Here is a 19,782-nt window from a genome sequence, read left to right on the forward strand (position 1 = left end):
ATTCGACATCATGAAGATCTCCCCCATAGCTCTGCGATATCCTATAGCCACCCTCCTCATGCTGATGAAGGGTATAACGAGTGGGCATCCTTGCACGAAATTGCTCGCGAACTCTGACACCAAACGCGAGGGCTACGGGAAGCTCAGGTGGCCTCTCACCTATATCTCCGTTTTCGTCAACGCGCGCGGCAACAGTACATATAATGCCATCTACGAGAATCCCGAAACCTTCCCAGGATGGCAATCGTACTATCAATCAACAACCAATCAGTATAGGGAAGATGTCAAAGAAAGCAGAGAGGAGGGGTTCCGACCTATCCAAATCGATGGTCATAGCGGTTTCGCCGTGCCTAGGTTTTCTACCCTCTGGAATGACAACAAGAATGAGATGCCATGGGCGGAGCATATCAATCAGTCCGGTGACGAGTTCACAAAAGCGTTCAAAGACTACGTTAGTAATGGCTACAGACTTAAAAGCCTGAGCGGGTATGGCTTCAATGGCCAGCAGCAATTTGCTAGCGCGTGGGAGAAAACGCCCGGTGCTCCCCAGAAAGCGTACATTGGCTTGACTGCCGCCGAGTACCAGACCACATTCGACCAGGCGAGGAAAGACGGATACTACCCGGTGCGAATCAGCCCATACAATGTCGGCAAGGAGGTCTGGTTTGCTGGAATTTTTGAGCAAATGGATAGCAAGGCTGCTAAGCCAGAGTGTCAATGGGGATTGACATCAGACGAATACGTGGAGGTATTTAACAACTGGACGAAGAAGGGTTACAAGCCAACTGTGGTGAACGGGTATCTCGACGGAGAAGAGAAATATGCTGCCATCTTCAACAAGTTTACCAATGTTAAAGTGTAGGGTTAGTTGCAGGAGAGGAGGAATGATGCCCTAGAGCAATGGAGATGCCAGGTGTAGCAGGGTGGAAGGGGGTTGTTATTGGTTAGCACGGGGTAGATTGTTTATATTGCGTTTTATCAGAGTCTTTTGTTGCGATAGATAGTTGTTCAATCCATTTCGGTTATCATTAGTTATCAATCTCGTCTATCTTGCTATGCTGTAGTTGTGTAGATCTTTAAGTTGCGTAGCGAAGGAGCGAGATAGTGCTTACATAAGCCTCGTGTAAAGCGTGAAATTTTGGCCCAAAACGGCGCCCGTCGTCCTCGTCCTCGTCTGCCTGCTCTCTCGCTCTCTCTTCCTCCTTCTCTTCTCTTCCCTCTCACCACCTCCGTCCCTCAAACCGACGTCGCGTATCTCGCCCTCCTCCGTCCCTCTATCTTTCCCTCACCCCTTCCGCTCCCTCTCTCTCCCTCTTCTCCGCCGCCTCTTTCCTCCCGCCGCCCGCTCTCCCACCGCAACACCTCAAAAACTCGGTCCGCTCTCACCGTACGCCGCAACGCACACAGATCCTGTTCCGTACGACTCGCCTCAAACTCCCGCTGCGATCGCCCTTTTCCTCATAGCGCTTGTTTCGATCTCTTGCACCTTCAGGAATTCCCCTTGTTGTTGCGCCCAAGTGAGCTCTTTCACTCTGCAAACGTTGTATACAAAAAAGACAAGAAAATAACCAGAGACATCTAGAGTGAGTTTCCGCTCTTTGTTCGACTCATATTCACCCAAGTCAAAAAGACGAATTCCTCCCTGCCGATGGCCCTTTTCCCCTCCTCTACATTTGCTAAGATATGATCGTTTTTCCCGTCGATAGATCAATATAACTCCTCGCAACAAAAACGAAATACAAACAGCCATGTCTGCCACCGAACAACGTGAATCCGGCCCTGGCCCAGCTGAGGAGAACCTAACTGAGAACTTCGGTCGCGTCAGCGTAAACGATCAAGCCGAAGCTGAGGCTCCTCCAAAGACCGAAGAAGAGTATGCTCAGTCGATGCTGACCCTGCGCGCCATCGTTTCCTCCAAGGAAGCCGGTGTCATCATTGGGAAGGCGGGGAAAAACGTTGCCGACCTGCGTGATGAGACTGGTGTAAAGGCCGGTGTTAGCAAAGTCGTGCAAGGTGTACATGACCGCGTTCTCACCGTTACTGGCCCTCTCCAAGGCACTTCAAAGGCATACTCGATCGTGGCGAAGAGTCTACTAGAGGGTGCTCCCCAGATGGGCATGGGTGGAGTGGTCCAAAACAACGGCACACACTGTAAGTCTTTCTATTTGACTTTTAAAACTACTGTTTCACTTATAAGGGGGGGAGGGAGAAGAGAAGCAGCTAAAACTAACTGTTTGACTCTAGCTGTTCGGCTCCTCATCTCACACAACCAGATGGGCACCATCATCGGGCGACAGGGACTGAAGATCAAGTACATCCAAGATGCCTCCGGAGTCCGTATGGTTGCTCAGAAGGAAATGCTACCCCAGTCCACCGAAAGAATTGTCGAAGTCCAAGGCACCCCAGAAGGAATTGAAAAGGCCATTTGGGAGATTGGAAAATGTCTGATTGATGACTGGCAACGCGGCACTGGCACTGTCCTCTACAATCCTGCCGTTCGGGCTTCCGTCGGCTCCGGCCCTGGCCAAGGCCCTGTTGCTGGATCTAACCCTAGCTATGGAGGAAGTAGCCGATCGTATAACCGTACCGGAAACGGTGCTGACTTCAGCGACCACCCAGGCAGCTATAATCGACGTGGAAACAATGACAACCCAAACCGCGGCATTCCCCTGGTGACAGAGGATGGTGAGGAGGTTCAAACCCAGAATATCAGCATCCCCTCTGACATGGTCGGCTGCATTATCGGTCGTGGTGGTACCAAGATTAGTGAGATCCGACGAAGCTCTGGGGCACGAATTTCTATCGCTAAAGCTCCCCATGATGATACTGGGGAGCGCATGTTTACGATCATGGGCAGTGCCCAAGCAAACGAAAAAGCGCTTTACCTTCTCTACGAAAACCTTGAAGCTGAGAAGATGCGCCGCAGCCAGCAGCAGCCAGAGTAAAGCTGGCCTCTTCTGGAACCACTCCTGTTAGGCCGCCTGGCTGCGTCGAAACCACCGCCTGCCTCTGGAGTTACAGCCTTGCAACACCGCTAGCACCTTTTTGATCCGGGGTATCCGTCATATTGTTACTCTTCTGTTCCGCCTTCTTTTCCCACTTCCTCCCATCCTCAAAGTACTTACGTTCTCCCTTTATTTCTATCATTCGTCTTCAAATGCCTCCCCTTCCTGCCTTTTACCTGTTTAAAAGGGCCTTGGAACCCTTCCTTAACTTCGATATTTTCATTCGATGATTTCCTCCGAATAAAACCATTCCACTCCTCTCCTTTGCCGCCCCTTGCCGCTGCTCTATCCCTGCCATACTTTCCGCGCTGATTACTACCCAACGTCCCCGGCTAGTATACTCTAAGGGTGTTTGTTCCCACCACCCCCTTCGCTTAAAGCCCGCTCTATCTTTCCCCTTTCCCCTTCATACTTACCGTCACACGTTTCCGTCCCGAAACACCTCCTCCTTACACAGCATGCTTTTCTTCTCGTCACGGCCTCAAGTCTTCTATCCTGCGCCCGTATGGGTATTTTATGCCTCTCAAAAATTGTTTCTACTTATGGAGAACGTATGAAATATAGTGGATGGGCAACTACAAAAGTATACAAAAAATAAACTAGGTTTGACGATACCAGCAGTTAGACTGTCCATTTTTAACTACCACTTTTAACTAGCTGCCTTCAGCCTGTTAAAATGATCGTAGAAAATGCCTCTATCTGTGGATACTAGCGAATTATACCCTTAAGATTTATGAAAAGTGTTTCGTGCCGGTCAGTGCCCTTCTGTCAAATAGTTAATCCACCCAATTGAACGATGCCTAAATCTTTAAAAAAACCATCAGTGAAAGGCGACTCTCCATCCAAAAACTTCATCGTAACCCTCGTCCTCGCCCGGGCTAGAGTACTCAGCATCATCATCGTCCTCACCTCCGTCTGCTCCCTCAGTCTCTTCCGTATCCTCTGATAGTTCCTGTTCGTCCTCAGTCTCATCTTCAATCCCATGTTCAAATGGGACGATCTCAAATGGTGCGTTCTCCGGCTCCTCGTTTTTGAAATTCGCGATGACCTGGAAACAAGACAACTTCCTTATCCCCATCAAAGCTGGGTAGAGTTTTCTTTCTAAAAGAGGCCTGAAATAATTCCCTGGTCTACTGTCCTTACGCCGCATAATGCTTATATGCAAATGCCTAAGACCCGGGAGTTGTTCGTTGAAGAGCTCGACAGCTTTGGCCCAGCTCTTTTCAGCGAAATAACCCTCAACGTGATCATCACAGCATAGACAGCCATACTCGGCATTAAGTCGTATATCAATCCAGATGGTACGTATATTATCAAGGGCTGCGGGTGGGAACCTTGTAACATTCTCCGGGGGCGTGAACACCTTGAACACCGTATTCCTGTAGAAAACTGCAAATGCCTCGAAATACCTATATTACTGGTGAGCAGCCGCTCATAGTAACCAGCTGGTAGTTAACATGGCTGGGAAGTGGTTTGTCACTTACATTTGCTGACAGGTTTGCAGCAGCATCGTCGACCCATCTACTGGAAAACATTGTGGTGGTGTACCTGGACCCGCTCCGCTTATCCAATATAAAGGCGTCTCATCGGGTTTGATTCTTGGAAGTTCTCCAAATACGAAGGAGTATACATATTCCCGAAGTTCTGGTAGTAACTTGGTGAAAAATACTGACTGGGTTTGAGGTAGCTGAGGGCTCTTGAACCGTGGGGTATCGTGAGATTCGTCCGCGGTGGATGAATTGGTAGCCATTCTTGCTAGTCTTCCTTACGGCGAAGGAACTGGTTTAGAAGCAACCTGGCTATCCCAATATCTTCATATTCCGCCTAACTTGATGAAGTTGGTAGTGATAATATATATATCGGTTGGTGTTTCCAAACCAGCTGATTCCCCGCGGTGCCCGAGTTCATACTCCGACCGCTGCAAATTTGATTCGTGCAGGAGACTCCCCTATCAATTTGCTAGTTTGTAACTAGTATTGGCTTTCGAACTCGAACTACTAGTGCCTAGTCAATGTCATAAAAGCATCTATGCAGACACTGATGGTATTAACCTTTTGAAAGGTGGCCAAGTTGGTTGCCCGTTAGCCGCCGTGAGTTTAACAATTCAACTACTTAGGTACATAGGTTATTAGTGCGTGTAACCTAACTACCGTCACTGGTTTCTCATGCTGCATCTAAGGCTCAAAAATTCCCAACAACTGGTTTAGAAGCCTTAGATCAACTTCCGAAGATAGAAGAGGAAAGATATGGCCATTATATTGCAGAACGTTTCTATCCATCCATTACATACTGGCGCAAACCATTACAAAGCTCGGATATGGAGCAACCTCTACCATATAGCTCTGCCGGGTACTACCAGTGTGCCTGTTAAGGATAGATGAACTCTCAGCTCTTATTCATTGTGGTAACTAGTTTCATTATTTGGCAATTGTCCTTCCACATAAGGCCTTATTTGAAAATTCAGCTCGACATCTCTTCCGCTCGCACTTTCTCGAACGTCTCTAGGAAAGTGGTTGGATCCTCTGCTCCTCCGATCTGGTATTTCCCCTGGATCGTGAAATTGGGAACACCTGAAATGTACGCCCTTTTAGCCTCTAGGACTTCTTCATCAACCTCATGCCCACCTTGGTCGCTCTTTAGCCACGCCCTAACCTCACTCGCATCTAAGCCAGCCTTCACTCCAGCAGCGGTAAGGGTATCATGAGAAGTAATATCCCCTTCATTCTCGAAATACGATGCAAACAATTCTTCAACAACTCGTGTCTGGACCGCTTCACCTTTGGTTTTCCCCAGCTGAATCAACCTATGTGAGTCGCGGGTGTTTCCTGTCCGCCCACCGGATTTGAAGTCAATACCCTCAGCTTGTCCAACCTGAGCCAGGCGAGCTTGCATCATTGTTACCCGCTCGGGGCCAAAACGAGCGTTGAGGTATTCGGTCTTATCAACGCCAACCTCTGGAGCATGGGGGTTCAAATAATACGGAGACCAGGAGATACTGAAAATATCCTTAGAATCGGGGTGGGCTGCCTTGTATAGGCTAATTCCTCTCTCAAGGCGTTTCTTTCCCACATAACACCACTATATCCCCGTCAGATCTGGCACATATTGCGCTGCAGAGAACATTAAGCAGATACAACTGACCGGACACACTGTGTCAGAGACAATCTTGATTTTGAATTTCGTCATTGCGTCGATATCGGATTGCCTGGAGGTCGTATTGCATATGAATGAGTACAATCTTCCCTTAACTCCAGCATTTATTTGAACTCTTCGGCTTTAAAAAGATGATGTTCATTCGTATTCAAATATAGTTACCCGGATAGACTTCAATGTCCCAAGCATGCTTATAAATCCACTGCCTAAGGTGGGTAACTATCTAGTAGTTAGCCGTCGCATAACGAGTCAACTAACCGAGCAGGAGATATGTAGTTACATATAAGGAGCATACGGGAGAGAGTCATTCTATTCTATAATTATAGGCGCCGTTTGGCTGCCTGTATGGCCTGTATCATATGTTATCCCATATTACATTCCATGCACACGGCCATGAGGACATCTCGGGTGCTTAGCAAGTTCCCCACTAGTTAACTAGTTAACCGGTTTCAGGTGGGGATAGACAGAATCCCCGCGATGCGAGGCAAAGATGGACATCGACAAGACGGAGTTTAGACATGGCGATATGAGTTAAGAGATCTCTCCAGGATAACAACTAAACTCCGTGGCGGTCTATATAACCATCTATCATCCTGTCATAAAAGCAAGAAAAACGTCCCTGGACTGCTAGTCAACTATCAGATATCAAAACTTAGTCAACTACCTGTTACCTACGAAACACCTATCCAGAACAGAAAGAATTTAACCATGACTCGCATTCTCCTTACTGGTAAGCCTACTAAATAATCAGTTAAAAAGAAAATGCTGATTTAACATAGGTGGAAGCGGCTTCATCGCTGCACACGTTCTTGATACCCTTCTTGAACGTGGCCATTCCGTGGTAACGACGGTTCGGTCTCAGGAAAAGGGCCAAAGAATCCTCGATGCCCACCCACAGATTGGAAAAGACAGGCTGGACTTTGTGGTAGTTGAGGACATTTCACAGCCAAATGGTAATCTTCCTCACAACCTATCAGCAGCATAAGCGGTAGATGCATCGCTAACCGAATTTCAGCATTTGAGAGAGCTGTTATTTCTGAGCCCCCCTTCGAGGCAGTAATCCATACTGCCAGCCCCTTCCATTTCAAGACAACGGATGCTAGGAAGGACCTTCTTGCTCCAGGTATGTCGACTATTATGACCCAAGACTTACTTTTGCTAAGCAAGATATGTATAGCTATCAATGGAACATCCGGCATCCTTCAAGCTATCAAGAAAAATGCCCCCTCCGTGAAGAGAGTAGTCGTCACCTCCTCATTTGCTGCAATAATCGATCCCACAAAACCGAGCAGCTATGTGTATTCGGAGGTAAACTAAGCTCTAGAACCTGAACTGTTTATAACGTTGCCTTTCAATGCTAAAGATGGTCAATAGGCGGATTGGAACCCAATCAAAGAGGAGGAGGTTGACAAGAACCCAACTTTCGGATACCGTGGTAGTAAGACGTTCGCGGTATGTCAGCTGGTAATACTCAACATGAAAGGCCAGTGCTAACATGGTTATTCCATAACAGGAAAAAGCAGCATGGGATTTCATTGAAAAAGAAAAGCCTGGATTCACCCTTGCAACGGTACGTGTACTTGATCTTCACTATTTAAAAGTAGAGAAATCATATGCTCATACCACCCCATTTAGTGCAACCCGCCCCTTGTCCTTGGCCCTGTTATTCATTACTTAGCCTCTTTGGATGCTATCAACACGTCGAATGAACGCATCAGTGATTTAATCTCAGGAAAGGGCAAGGACAGCTGTCCACCCACCGGAACATCCCTCTGGGTGGATGTTCGCGATGTTGCCATGGCCCATGTCCTCGCAGCTGAGAAGCCAGAGGCAGCAAACAAGCGATTCTTCCTTGTCGCTGGCACTTATAGTAATGAGGAGATCGTTGGCATTATCTCCGAGAAGTTCCCCGAGCTAAAGGACAAGCTGCCCTCTGGTGACGCTCTTATTCCGGGAGTTGTGCCCAAAGAATCACGTCTTGGTTTTGATAGCTCGAGGTCTAAAGAAGTCCTTGGGCTGACATACCGACCATTGACTGAATCTGTGGTGGATGCGGTGAAGAGTCTTCAACGGCATTTGTAGTTGTATTTTGACTATATACATCGCACGGCTTCGCTGCGCTCACGTCTCTTGTTGTGCTGCCCCTTAGACGACGTATTAGCTACTGGATTAATAAAAAGAAGAAGAAGAATTGAAGATATTACCATTATGAAGACAATCCACTCTACTTTACCGGCCCTGTTCACTACTATAAGCGAAAATAGTCCACAACTGGGTTTGCTGCCCTTGAACGAAATCGTTGGCATCAAGACCGAAATAAGGTAAAGCGACTAGACTGTAAAATAGGTTATTAGGCATGAATTATAAAGGAGATGGGAATGGCAATGTACAGAGGATAATTCAAAACTCTTAATACCCGGTGGGTGGTACTAGTGTGGTAGGCACGCCTGGAATAAACCCATCTGCAAGTCCCAAGTATAAAAATATCTAGAAACGGGGGCCGGCAAAGGGAACTGTTCTCAGCTCATAGGCATTCCAGGTGTGCAAGATAATGAAGGGTCAACCTCGAGGGGGTCAGTGCCGAATAGCCGGTCGCCTATTTCACAAAACCTGTGATAACTCATAACCAGCTTGCGGCTAGACTCAAAGAGTGCGAATGTGTTTTCAGCTACCTCGTCGCAGTCGCCGGGTATGTCTATCCAGGGCGCAATTTTGTACTCGGGGTTATGGTATGAGCTAATTACTGCATATCTAGCAAAGCTGGATGGGAGTATACTTGTTTCTGAGAAGTCAATAATCGTAATATGTCCGTCGTCACTAATGATAAAGTTTCCGGGATGGATATCTGTATAGCAAAAGACCATTGGTTCGTTAGAGAGCCCTTGCAATTGTTTTTTTGATCTCGTTTTTCGTGAATGCTACACGTATGTAAGCATAATATTTTTTAAAACATATATTACCCCCTATGCCTTTTACTTTAACTACTAAAATTAAAGGTAGTAGAAAAATAAAAGGAGGGTAGTAATAGTAACTAAGACACTAAGTAACTAGGAAATTGAGTAAGAAAGTAATCTAGAGAGAAGCTAAGGGAGAGGCCTAAAGAGAGAGGTATAGAGAGAGGCACAGAGAGAGGCCCAGGAAGTGGGAAGAGAAAGGAAGAGGGAGGTGCTTAGGTAAGGTGTGTAAAGTATTACCCATATAAAAAGGTGCTATTTAAAATACCATTTTTATTATTGGCTGTGTGGCATTATCGCTATACAGGCTACAAACGAATAATGATGGCATGGCCGCTATCGTCCGCCATACCAGAGACCCCACCAGCCGCGGTTCTTGAGTTTGGGCAGTCAAATTCTAGCTTAGTTCATGCGGCTCTATGCGCGCCAAGCACTAAACCCAAGGAAAATAAACTGTCTCGCATAACTACCAGTTCCATCGATTCCGATAAATTCTGGCAGTACCAACATTCTGAAGTTGCATTTCCCAACTTCCTACGATTTACTCCGTACTACTCCGTACAGAGTTGGTTAGGCCCCATTGTCCGTATCCACAAATACTAGGCCTGCCTTCTCGATACCCGCCCCATATCGGCTTGCAGTCCTTCCCAACACCTCTCGAAACTACCTAACCTATTATTCATTATGTTTTTCTTCACGTATATGTATGCTAGTTTCCGACCGCTTCCTTAAACTAAAGGCAATAATACGTCCAATACCCGATTCCTCCTTATATTTCTAAGTAAAGGAAGACACTTGGCGGAATTACATGCAAGGAAGCTGTGCCCATGGCTGGAGCCATGTCTGTGACGACAAGGTTGTCCCGCTTGCAGCAATCCTGGTTCGGAGGCTTGCATCAATTGTTCCGTTTGTATCTCGGCCCAGGCTTATGAGCCGTAGAAGCACTGCTACGGAGCATCAGTCTATCCGGCTTCACCAGGAGATAAGGATATGCCAGCTTAGGACCAAGTATAACTTTGAGGTGTGCTAGCAACCCATATCTCAAAAAGGCCGGTTTAAAGGCCCACGTTACATTTACTACAATATCAATCATGGACAGGAACTCTTGCACTAACGGAATTCCAACCAATGAACGGCCAGGATGCGTCGCCCAACATATGTCCACAAGCAACCAGGCGGATGAACTTCGTTATGGAATCTCAAAAGTCGCTATTAGGCTCTCAATATCCTCTAACTCCGTCCCTATTGGGGAACAGTCACAGGTACTCAATCCTCTACCTGGTAGCAGGCTCGATCCTTCGTCTCCGGCATTTGATGCCCGTCTTTGGGTGAAAGAATTTATCCGATTGGTAGAATCAGATCCTGCGTCAGCCCCCTTTCGGTCCCTTGGTGTTGCCTTCAAAGACCTTAGTGTGTTTGCATATGGCACAGCCGCTGAGCTCCAAAAAACGACTGGAAATGTTGTTTTTGGAGCTATAACCCACTTGTCGAAATGGTTTCGCGGAAATCGGTATGGTAGGCGTGTGGATATTTTGTGTGATTTCGAAGGGGTTCTAGAAGCTGGCGAAATGCTGCTCGTCCTAGGGCCCCCTGGATCCGGCTGTTCTACACTTCTCAAGTCGCTATCAGGAGAAACATCAGGTCTGCATGTGGCTCCAGAATCATACATTAACTTTCGAGGTTCGTCTTTAACATAATTCGTCACTTTTATATTAAAGTGATTGTACTAATCGACTCTAGGATTGAATCTTGCTAATATCCGTTCCTCATTTCGTGGTGATATTCTATATAATGCGGAGCTCGATACACATCTAGCACATCTAACCGTTGGAGAGACATTGACATTTGCCTCTCGTGCCCGCTCCATCTGCCATATCCCAGGCGAATTTACTCGCCTTCAGTTCGATACAATGCGTCGCGATGTTATGATGGCCATCTTTGGCCTGAATCATACCATCAATACCCGTGTTGGCGACGATTTTATCCGTGGAGTTAGTGGTGGAGAACGAAAGCGAGTTAGTATTGCGGAAGCGTCTCTAACTGGAGCGAAATTCCAATGCTGGGATAACTCAACTCGTGGTCTCGACAGCGCAAATGCTATAAATTTTTGCAACAGCTTGCGACTTCAGGCAGACTTACTGGGTGTAACATCAGTGGTTACCTTGTATCAAGCACCTCAGGCAGCTTACGATGTGAGTATTCTGGTAATAATAAATGTTTAAACCGCGAAATCTCTCTGGCTAAACCTCGGCCCTGCTCCAGCTATTCGACCGTGTGACTTTGATATACGATGGCAGACAAATATTTTTCGGTCAGGTTACTGAGGCAAAGGACTACTTCGAGGCACTAGGCTTTTACTGTAAGTACCTTATGTTTAGGGACCTCTAATTATCCGTGGCTTTAGGGTTAATATTCTCTTTTTTTGTATATATAGGCCCTCCCAGGCAAACCATTCCTGATTTTCTGACGTCCATGACTAGCCCGGAAGAGCGGAGGGTGAGACCCGGCTTTGAGGACTCAGTGCCTCGCTCACCGGATGAGTTTGCTAAAAGATGGCAAGCAAGTGATCAACGAAAAAATCTGCGGCTTGAACTTGCAACATACGAGCGAAGACATCCTCCAGAAGAGAGAATGAAGGAATACTCGCTCTCTAGACAAGCTGAGCAAGCTAAAGGGCAACGCTCCAAGTCTGTTTATACTATATCATACACTCAACAAATATCTCTGGCTCTCTGGCGTGCGTACCGAAGGTTATTGGCCGATCCTGGATTTACCATTGCTTCCCTTTTATTTAACGTCATAATGGCGCTCATCTTAGGAAGCATGTTTTATAACCTTAGCACTGATACATCCAGCTTCTACTATCGCGGTGGGCTTATCTTCTTCTCTCTCCTCTTCAATGCCTTTGCAAGCCAGCTTGAGGTTAGTTACTCCATTAATTCAACGTTCAATTCTTTCGACAGTTGAATCATTCATGTTAATTCTAATTGGGAACAGGTCCTAACCATTTACGCTGAACGTCCTGTCGTTGAGAAGCAAAATCGCTATGCTTTCTACCACCAGTCCGCCCAGGCCATTGCAAGTTACTTAACTGATTTGCCATATAAGGTTGTTAATATGTTTATATTCAACATCCTTATATACTTTATGGCTAATCTTAGGCGAGAGGTGGGAGCTTTCTTCTTCTTCTGCTTAACTACACTTCTCACAACGTTGGTTCAATCGGCTATCTTTCGCACATTAGCTTGCTTGACCCGAACCCCTGATCAGGCCATGATACCCAGCGCTGTTTTAAGCCTTGGGCTTATGATATATACTGGATTCACCACGCCACTAGAGTATATGCCTAGGTGGTCACGTTGGATGGCGTATATCAATCCCCTAGCGTACGGCTTTGAGGCTTTAATGGCAAATGAGTTTCATAATAGGGACTTCCCATGTGCTAGTATTGTGCCAAGTGGTAAATGGTATACAAATCTGCCATCTGTCTCCCAGGTATGCTCTGTTGTTGGCTCGGAGGCTGGTTTGGCCTTTGTCAATGGAGATAATTATATCAGCAAATCTTTTGATTATTGGAATGTGCATAAGTGGAGGTAAGTATACATCACTATCTATCAAGAGGGCCTAGAGGCTAACTGAGGAATGGAAACAGAAACATTGGCATTCTCTGTGCTTTTTTAGCTTTCTTTTTTCCGGCCTATGTCCTCGCCGCTGAGCTTGCGAAGCCACCCAAAACACGGGGGGAGATTCTATTATTTCACAGCTGCAAAGGACTTCCAAAGCCAGGCAAGGAGTTGGCTCGAGACGCTGAGAGCCAGGTACAAAGCCATCTGGGAAAAGAGGAGAAGGTAGAATCTTCAAGCCAGTTGAACAAGATCGCTGCTGGGAAGGATATATTTCACTGGCAGGATCTTTGTTATGACATCAGGATCAAGGGAGGAAAGCGTCGCCTTTTGGACCATGTTGACGGCTGGGTCAAACCCGGAGTATCAACCATTCTTATGGTATCAATCAAACCAACCTTCTATTGCAAGCTTGTAAAACATGCTAATGCTCTTCTATCAGGGCGTATCCGGTGCAGGAAAAACGACCCTGCTAGATGTCTTAGCGACACGCGTTACCACCGGAGTTGTAACTGGTGATACAATGGTGAATGGAAGTCCTACAACCCCTTTCTTTCAGCATAAGGTTGGCTATGTTCAGCAACAGGATCTGCACCTTAGCACAATGACTGTTCGAGAAGCGCTTCAGTTTAGTGCTATACTTCGGCAGTCTGCCGAGATACCCAAACCTGAGAAGCTTAAATACGTTGAATATGTTATTAATACACTAGGCATGCAAGGATTTTCAGATGCTGTCATAGGTGTCCCCGGTGAGGGACTCAATGTCGAGCAGCGCAAACGTCTTACTATTGGCGTAGAGCTTGCTGCTCAACCGCAATTGCTTGTCTTCTTCGATGAACCAACCTCAGGGCTAGATTCCCAGACTTCTTGGGCCATATCTGAACTTATCAAAAAATTAGCAAACAATGGCCAGGCTGTTCTCTGCACTATCCACCAGCCCTCTGCTATTTTATTTGACCAGTTTGACCGACTGCTTCTTATAGCTCCCGGAGGCAAAACGGTCTACTTTGGAGGTGGGTAACTACCCCTTAAATCTCTGCTACTACGGCTAAATAAATCAACCCTTAGATTTAGGTGATGGCGCTTCGACCCTGATTAACTACTTCGAAAAAAACAGTGCTCCTGAATGTCCAGCAGGTGCTAATCCTGCAGAATGGATGCTAGAGGTAATCCAGTCACCTTCAGGTAGCTCTACGGGAAAAGATTGGCACCAGATATGGTTGGATTCCCCCGAATATCAGGCAGTCCAGGCAGAACTTCATCGCCTTCGATCTCTTTCTACTATAGAAGCCACGGATAGTAAAGTTGATCCCCAAAATCAGGAATTCGTGTCCTCTTTCTGGATACAATTCAGCGAAGTTCTACAGCGCACCTGGAAACACCTCTGGCGATCGCCGATTTATATTTGGTCCAAAATAATACTAATTATTCTCTCTGTATGTTGGCGTTTTCATTTCGTCCTTAATTCAATGTCTAATATCATATCCTGCTTTCTAGTCGCTTTACCTCGGGTTCAGTTTTGATGCCAACAATTCCATCCAAGGACTGCAAAACCAATTATGGGCTAGTTTCATGCTGCTCGTCCTTTTTATCAACATCAATGAGCAGGTTATGCCTATGTTCATACCTCAGCGTGCACTATATGAGGCGCGCGAACGGCCATCCAAGATATACAGATGGACAAGTAAGGCACTGTTTCTTTTATATGCACTCTAGTGACAATCCACTAATCATCTCTCCTACAGCATACTTACTCTCCAATATCCTTGTTGAGCTTGTATGGCATTCCGTGATGGCGGCCATCATGTATTTTTGCTGGTATTATCCAGTCGGATTTGTCCGAAATACTACTCCTAATGACCAGGCTATCCGTGGTTTCCTTGTATTCCTCTTCCTATGGGTTTACTTATTATTCACGAGTACCTTTGCACATTTTGCCATTTTCTGGATTGATCTCCCCGAGACTGCAGGGGTATTGACCAGTCTTTTCTGGATGCTATGTATCCTGTTCTGTGGGTGAGTCAATTCCCTTCCTAACATCCGCAATATCGCCTCCGTGCTAAGCAAGAAAGCAGTGTCGGGGTCCTCGCAGCAGACCTTCCGAAGTTTTGGTCGTTCATGTATCGTGTCTCACCAGCAACATACCTTGTTGGTGGTCTCATGTCTAGCGCTGTTGCTAACTCGGGCGTAAAATGTGCTGATAGAGAGATTCTTCGCATGGCCCCAACCGGAAATCTCACATGCAAAGAGTTCCTGGCCCCTTATATCGAAGGAGCTGGGGGTGTTGTGCTCAACCCGGCATCTCAAGGAATATGCGAATACTGCCCGCTTGCTACAACAAACGAATTTCTTGACCGATTCCAGATTTCGTATGATACGAGATGGAGAGACTTCGCTCTTGTATGGGTATATATCCTCGCGAACATTGTCGCAGGGTTAGGGTTTTATTGGCTGTTCAAAGTCCCAAGAGGCAGAGGTATCAAGCGGGCTTGAGTCGTTTGCAGCCTAAAATGTTAACAGCATCCTCGGTCTAGATAATGTAATGTCATGTAGCCGTTACCCCTCTGTCTGGCATAATTGGCCTGAAAGAACCTCTCACCAAAGACATCAATGCAATGACATCTTTTAGCTTGTTACAAGATACGAGGTTGGTAGAGAAAAACCGTCCAAGTCTCCCCAGGTTTTACGTTATATGAATCAACATCACATCTCGACTTCCTTCGGGTGTACGGCAAAACCAACCCCCTCGCCTTTTTAAGTTGGATAAGCGGAGGGATTAATATCGACTGAGATACATTCCAAGGGTTATGATGGGAGTTCCTTGACCACTTACTACAAGTGGGAGGTGCTGAGAGAGTGCAACCATGATTGCATGATCTTAGCACTGTATAATGAAATGAGGCAGGGTTTCGTGCAGCAAAAGGGATAACTAACGTGTAGAAACAGCAGGGCACTGCCAGGCTATGAGGTACATGTTGTCGAGGAGCCGATGCCTTTCAGCTAAATCATATTTCTCTGCTGATAGTCATCACAACTAGTTATAGAAGTGGAGTGAACAAGGAGAGGTGATATCACTAACAGTTACTGATATCACTAACATTTCATTATTTATCCCTTGAAAGAACATTGGTCTGGTCTTCATTAAATTAACTAGTTAGTTGGTAGGCAGAAGACTAGAGATTTGCTTAGCTTTATGATCCATTTTCTCATTTTAGCACCCTTCTAGGTACCAGGCAGAAGGGAGCCTAGATTCCAGGGCCCCAAGTTCCTAGGTATTCTCGAGACATTTCTCGCTTGCCCGAGTCGTATGCGCGAAGTTCGTAAAATTACTCCGCACCTCGAGGACGAGTTCGCCGTAGTTATATATTTCTTCGGGACATTTAACTATTTGGGTCGTTGGCCTATCCGTTCAGCAATGGCAACGGCTAATGCACCCCTTCTCGTATCGCCCATGAGCCCTCCGTGTATGCGCCGCCGCTGGCCATCATGAAATATGTTGGCTCCAACATCGTCACAGGTGGACCCTGAAACGCGCCAGGCGACTAGAGTTAACTGTGATGGCAAACAAGCTGTCGGATCACAATAATCGGCCAACACAGTTTTCAGCGTGCAGATGTGATACATATGATTGTCAAATTCGACCCCGGATCAGGCGGGATCTTCAGGTTAACCGGATCTGCGTCCATGTGTTTATTTGGATCTGGATTGAATGATGATGGTATCTGGGTTTGATACCAGTCCAGTCTGAAAGAATTTTGTGCTCCCCTGAGTTGTCAGCCTTTTCGGGACCTGCATACTCCTCCGTACATCAAAAAGAAGAGTGCATAGTTCATTGTCAAAAGAACGGTTGATTTAGTGAGCTCCACCGACAGGGGCAAAAAGCGAAGGCCTCGACTCTGCATGCTAGTAATGCACCCATACATAAACAGAGGTAACCCCTGCCTCCCGGAGCGTATGTTCAGACCACCAACTGTATATCCTGACATGACCGATCAAATTGAGGGAGGTAATGTAAAGTGAGCGACATGGCAGCCGAGACATGCAAGCGGCCTATCTTGGACAAGGCAGAGCAGGCGAATTTGTAACATTTTCGATAATTTCCTCGGATACGGCTTCTCGATGACATGCAGATGATTGACGGGCAGTCGTTGCTTTTCCCTTCGCTACCGAGATAACATTTGAGCTCGCCTGCGCGGTCGTCCAATAGAACAGAGGCGCTACTTGGCTTCGATCAGATATCCACCGCCTGAGGGCCCCGTTCTGCGTTCTCCAGGGGAGTCGCTCATCAAATAGTGGCTTTTTAGTCCAGATGTCTGAACTGCCTGTGGTCGAACCTTCCTGGCAAGTTGTTGACTCTGACTCGTTGGCCGAAACCCACTGTCACTCCCTTTCCCCAAAGTCCCAAACCAGGCGGAGCAGAAGTGAGGCACTGTTGGGTGTTCGTTCGGTTCGGTGGGTAAGGGGAGAACAGAATAGGGGGAGACCGTCGATTGGACGGTGGCCGGTACGAAAGAACCTGCTTCTGGCAACATGTTCACTCGACCAGGAGGACCCGAGCGTGTCATCAGGTCGTATTTAATAGTTAGTTGCTTCGTAGTTATCCAGCAGTTAGATCGGAGAGAAAAATCTGGTGGCACGACCTGCTGTTCTTGTCGATACTTCCGGAATGCGAACACATGGAAACGCTAACAGTGATTAGGTGTGCGCCTTCAACGGTCCCGCTCTTGCAAGGGATGAAAGCGAGGCCATTCGCATAAGTATAGTTTTAGCTGTCTGGCACGCCACTCGGGGCGCTCCATGTGGACCCCGGGGAGGCTGTCTGGATGGCTATACATAGAGCTTGTCCCAGCCCGCTGTCTGTCAGCCTGGTCTGACGTTGAAGTAAATCTTCCGCTTCGCCCAAGCCATTTGGACATTCCTTTTGTCTCTCCTTCTCTCTCTCACTCATTACTCACTTACTCACTTTCTCTTGTGCTCCCTCTCTCATACATCCACTGTATCGGTCTTCTCTCTATTTCTAACAACAAGGCGGGACCTTCATGTCTTCCTCGATATAATAATGCAAATGTCAGCACGGTTGATACTTCGTCTAGAGCATGGCCATATACTAGCCCAACCATAGGGACGTTGACATCTTCATCGCCGGGTTGAGTCCGGTTCAACAATCGAGCAGGAGCGGTGGCGCACAGGATGCACGTTGAAGGACAACCGGGCGATTCCATCCATCGCCCGACTGACCCAGATGGCCTGGTGTTGGAGGCCTGGGCGCAGGGCTTCATGGTGGGAGCTCTGCTGTTTATGATCGCAATCACCATTGCCAACATGAGACGGAAAGCTTTGCTTCATAAGCTCATTCTCCTGGAGGTAAGCCGCTTGGCCCCGGCCTTCACCCTCTGGTGCAAGATATTGATGTGACAGTGCAGTTGATTCTCGGGATGGGCCATGGGACATTCTTGTTTGCCCACGAGCCGGTCTATGGCTGGTACCTCTCAATTACGGCGATCGGGTTGAACATGTCTTGGAGTCTGCACAATGTGATTGCATGGATGAAGAATAAGCCGTTTCTGACCTACCGGGTCTCGATGTTTTATATCGGCACCGTCATTCTGGCCCAGATCTACTGGGTTATCGAAATATATGCGAACTTCGCTTTTTTCAACAATATCAACATGCTCTTCTTGAAGACACGGCCATGGGAGCCTCTCTTCCGGTAAGAAGGAGCTGGTAGATGATATATTTGCAGAAAGCTTCATGAAGAGCTGACAAGGACCTTACAGTGACCCATGGTGGATATACACGACCTGCAACATATTCTGGGTGATCAAGTCCCAATACGACTTCAGCTTCACCGAGGTCGTCCGTCACAGCCCTCGGTTCGGAGTCATGTTGGTATCGATGTGCATCTCTATCGTCTTCATCGTCGTCGACGTCCTTAGCGTTCTCGGCGTGTTTCGAGGTGCTTTGCCAACGGGTCTCAATCCGTTCTGGAAGGTATATATACATATATCGTAACCCCAAGCAGCCTGAAGGGAGACAACTAATGAGTTTCTGATTCAAATAGATATCCTTCGTCTGCAAATGTTTCTGCGATGCCGTTATTCTCGATGACTTCAAGACGGCCCTGGATAAATTGCGCGACTACTGGCTCCTAAAGAACGGCGCAACAGACGTTAACAGCGAGCCTTCAAGCCGACACAACAATACCCGACGACATCGAAGCAACGGCGCTCGCCGCGCCTCTAACACGATGATCATAGTCGAACCCGAGCCAGTGAAGAGTCGAAATGGAGAGGGCGCCAGCTGGAACTGCACTCCGCCTCTCCCGTCGAACTTCCATAACGCACGACGTAGCTATCAACGAGGATTTTCACACAGCGGCGACGGGATAGTTTGAAAGCGTCATCAGGCTGGGTATAGGATGTGCCTGAAGACAGTGACCGAGCCATGGGTTGATTGTGTTGAAGTATTCGCGAGCTACTTCACTTCGCCCTTCGCCGGGCGTCCATCGCGTTGCGAGTCGCAGAGTCCGGCTTCCAGGCGAAATACGAGTTGATGGTGAAACAAGGAGGATTCCTCTTGGATAGTGGAACTCATCTATCATACCGTCCCGTACGCACTGGAATAAACGACGACGACGAGAAGATGAATATAAGACGATGGAAGGAGGAGATGCAGAGAGCTGCAGTTGAAGTTGAAGTTGCAGTTGCAGACATGAAGCCAACGACGCCACAGATGCGCATAGCTATTTAGTTAACGGACGAAAGGAAAGGAAGGGAAGGGAAAGGAATTCAAGGCGAGGACGCCGACGAATATAGCTTTTTAGCTAGTTATGTTACTTGATATCAAGGTGAACGATGGACATGTATATATTTGTATATATCAATATAAATCAATCAATCAATCAAATTATCAAAGGCCGTTCAGTTTTCATAGCCAGGTATAGTCAGTCACTTTTAAACATACGCAACTCCAAACACCAGCTTGAACACAGGGACAACAGATGCAAAAAGGCAAGGATGAAAATATTCCAATTTTTCTCATGCAAGA

The 19,782-nt window shown here is 47.0% G+C and overlaps 8 protein-coding genes across 8 annotated transcripts; 5 read left to right on the forward strand and 3 right to left on the reverse strand.

The window, feature by feature from the left end:
* Positions 1 to 10: 10 nt before the first annotated feature.
* Positions 11 to 862, forward strand: MGYG_01104 (beta-lactamase; the record flags this gene model as incomplete). The annotated part of the gene is made up of 1 exon (XM_003176971.1): positions 11 to 862. The coding sequence occupies one exon, from the start codon at positions 11 to 13 to the stop codon at positions 860 to 862; it is 852 nt and encodes a 283-aa protein (XP_003177019.1).
* Positions 863 to 1,748: 886 nt separating this feature from the next.
* Positions 1,749 to 2,945, forward strand: MGYG_01105 (hypothetical protein; the record flags this gene model as incomplete). Its single annotated transcript, XM_003176972.1, has 2 exons — positions 1,749 to 2,151; positions 2,245 to 2,945. The coding sequence occupies 2 exons, from the start codon at positions 1,749 to 1,751 to the stop codon at positions 2,943 to 2,945; spliced, it is 1,104 nt and encodes a 367-aa protein (XP_003177020.1).
* An 880-nt stretch (positions 2,946 to 3,825) lies between these two features.
* On the reverse strand, positions 3,826 to 4,755 carry MGYG_01106 (hypothetical protein; the record flags this gene model as incomplete). The annotated part of the gene is made up of 2 exons (XM_003176973.1): positions 3,826 to 4,414; positions 4,490 to 4,755. 2 exons carry the CDS (start codon positions 4,753 to 4,755, stop codon positions 3,826 to 3,828), a joined length of 855 nt encoding a protein of 284 aa, XP_003177021.1.
* Positions 4,756 to 5,465: 710 nt separating this feature from the next.
* MGYG_01107 (DSBA oxidoreductase) lies at positions 5,466 to 6,191 on the reverse strand (the record flags this gene model as incomplete). Its single annotated transcript, XM_003176974.1, has 2 exons — positions 5,466 to 6,083; positions 6,147 to 6,191. 2 exons carry the CDS (start codon positions 6,189 to 6,191, stop codon positions 5,466 to 5,468), a joined length of 663 nt encoding a protein of 220 aa, XP_003177022.1.
* A 675-nt stretch (positions 6,192 to 6,866) lies between these two features.
* MGYG_01108 (NADPH-dependent methylglyoxal reductase GRE2) lies at positions 6,867 to 8,240 on the forward strand (the record flags this gene model as incomplete). Its single annotated transcript, XM_003176975.1, has 7 exons — positions 6,867 to 6,888; positions 6,938 to 7,111; positions 7,174 to 7,281; positions 7,336 to 7,466; positions 7,533 to 7,610; positions 7,672 to 7,728; positions 7,794 to 8,240. 7 exons carry the CDS (start codon positions 6,867 to 6,869, stop codon positions 8,238 to 8,240), a joined length of 1,017 nt encoding a protein of 338 aa, XP_003177023.1.
* A 437-nt stretch (positions 8,241 to 8,677) lies between these two features.
* On the reverse strand, positions 8,678 to 9,022 carry MGYG_08917 (hypothetical protein; the record flags this gene model as incomplete). Its single annotated transcript, XM_003176976.1, has 1 exon — positions 8,678 to 9,022. The coding sequence occupies one exon, from the start codon at positions 9,020 to 9,022 to the stop codon at positions 8,678 to 8,680; it is 345 nt and encodes a 114-aa protein (XP_003177024.1).
* A 1,181-nt stretch (positions 9,023 to 10,203) lies between these two features.
* MGYG_01110 (multidrug resistance protein CDR1) lies at positions 10,204 to 15,228 on the forward strand (the record flags this gene model as incomplete). Its single annotated transcript, XM_003176977.1, has 11 exons — positions 10,204 to 10,792; positions 10,853 to 11,304; positions 11,375 to 11,471; positions 11,547 to 12,034; positions 12,110 to 12,705; positions 12,765 to 13,116; positions 13,178 to 13,748; positions 13,804 to 14,171; positions 14,233 to 14,419; positions 14,481 to 14,751; positions 14,811 to 15,228. 11 exons carry the CDS (start codon positions 10,204 to 10,206, stop codon positions 15,226 to 15,228), a joined length of 4,389 nt encoding a protein of 1,462 aa, XP_003177025.1.
* Positions 15,229 to 17,925: 2,697 nt separating this feature from the next.
* On the forward strand, positions 17,926 to 19,129 carry MGYG_01111 (hypothetical protein; the record flags this gene model as incomplete). Its single annotated transcript, XM_003176978.1, has 4 exons — positions 17,926 to 18,099; positions 18,159 to 18,445; positions 18,513 to 18,726; positions 18,797 to 19,129. The coding sequence occupies 4 exons, from the start codon at positions 17,926 to 17,928 to the stop codon at positions 19,127 to 19,129; spliced, it is 1,008 nt and encodes a 335-aa protein (XP_003177026.1).
* Between the last annotated feature and the right edge of the window lie 653 nt (positions 19,130 to 19,782).

This window comes from Nannizzia gypsea, genomic scaffold (genome assembly GCF_000150975.2).
Source record: "Nannizzia gypsea CBS 118893 supercont1.1 genomic scaffold, whole genome shotgun sequence".
NCBI classification, from domain to species: domain Eukaryota; kingdom Fungi; phylum Ascomycota; class Eurotiomycetes; order Onygenales; family Arthrodermataceae; genus Nannizzia; species Nannizzia gypsea.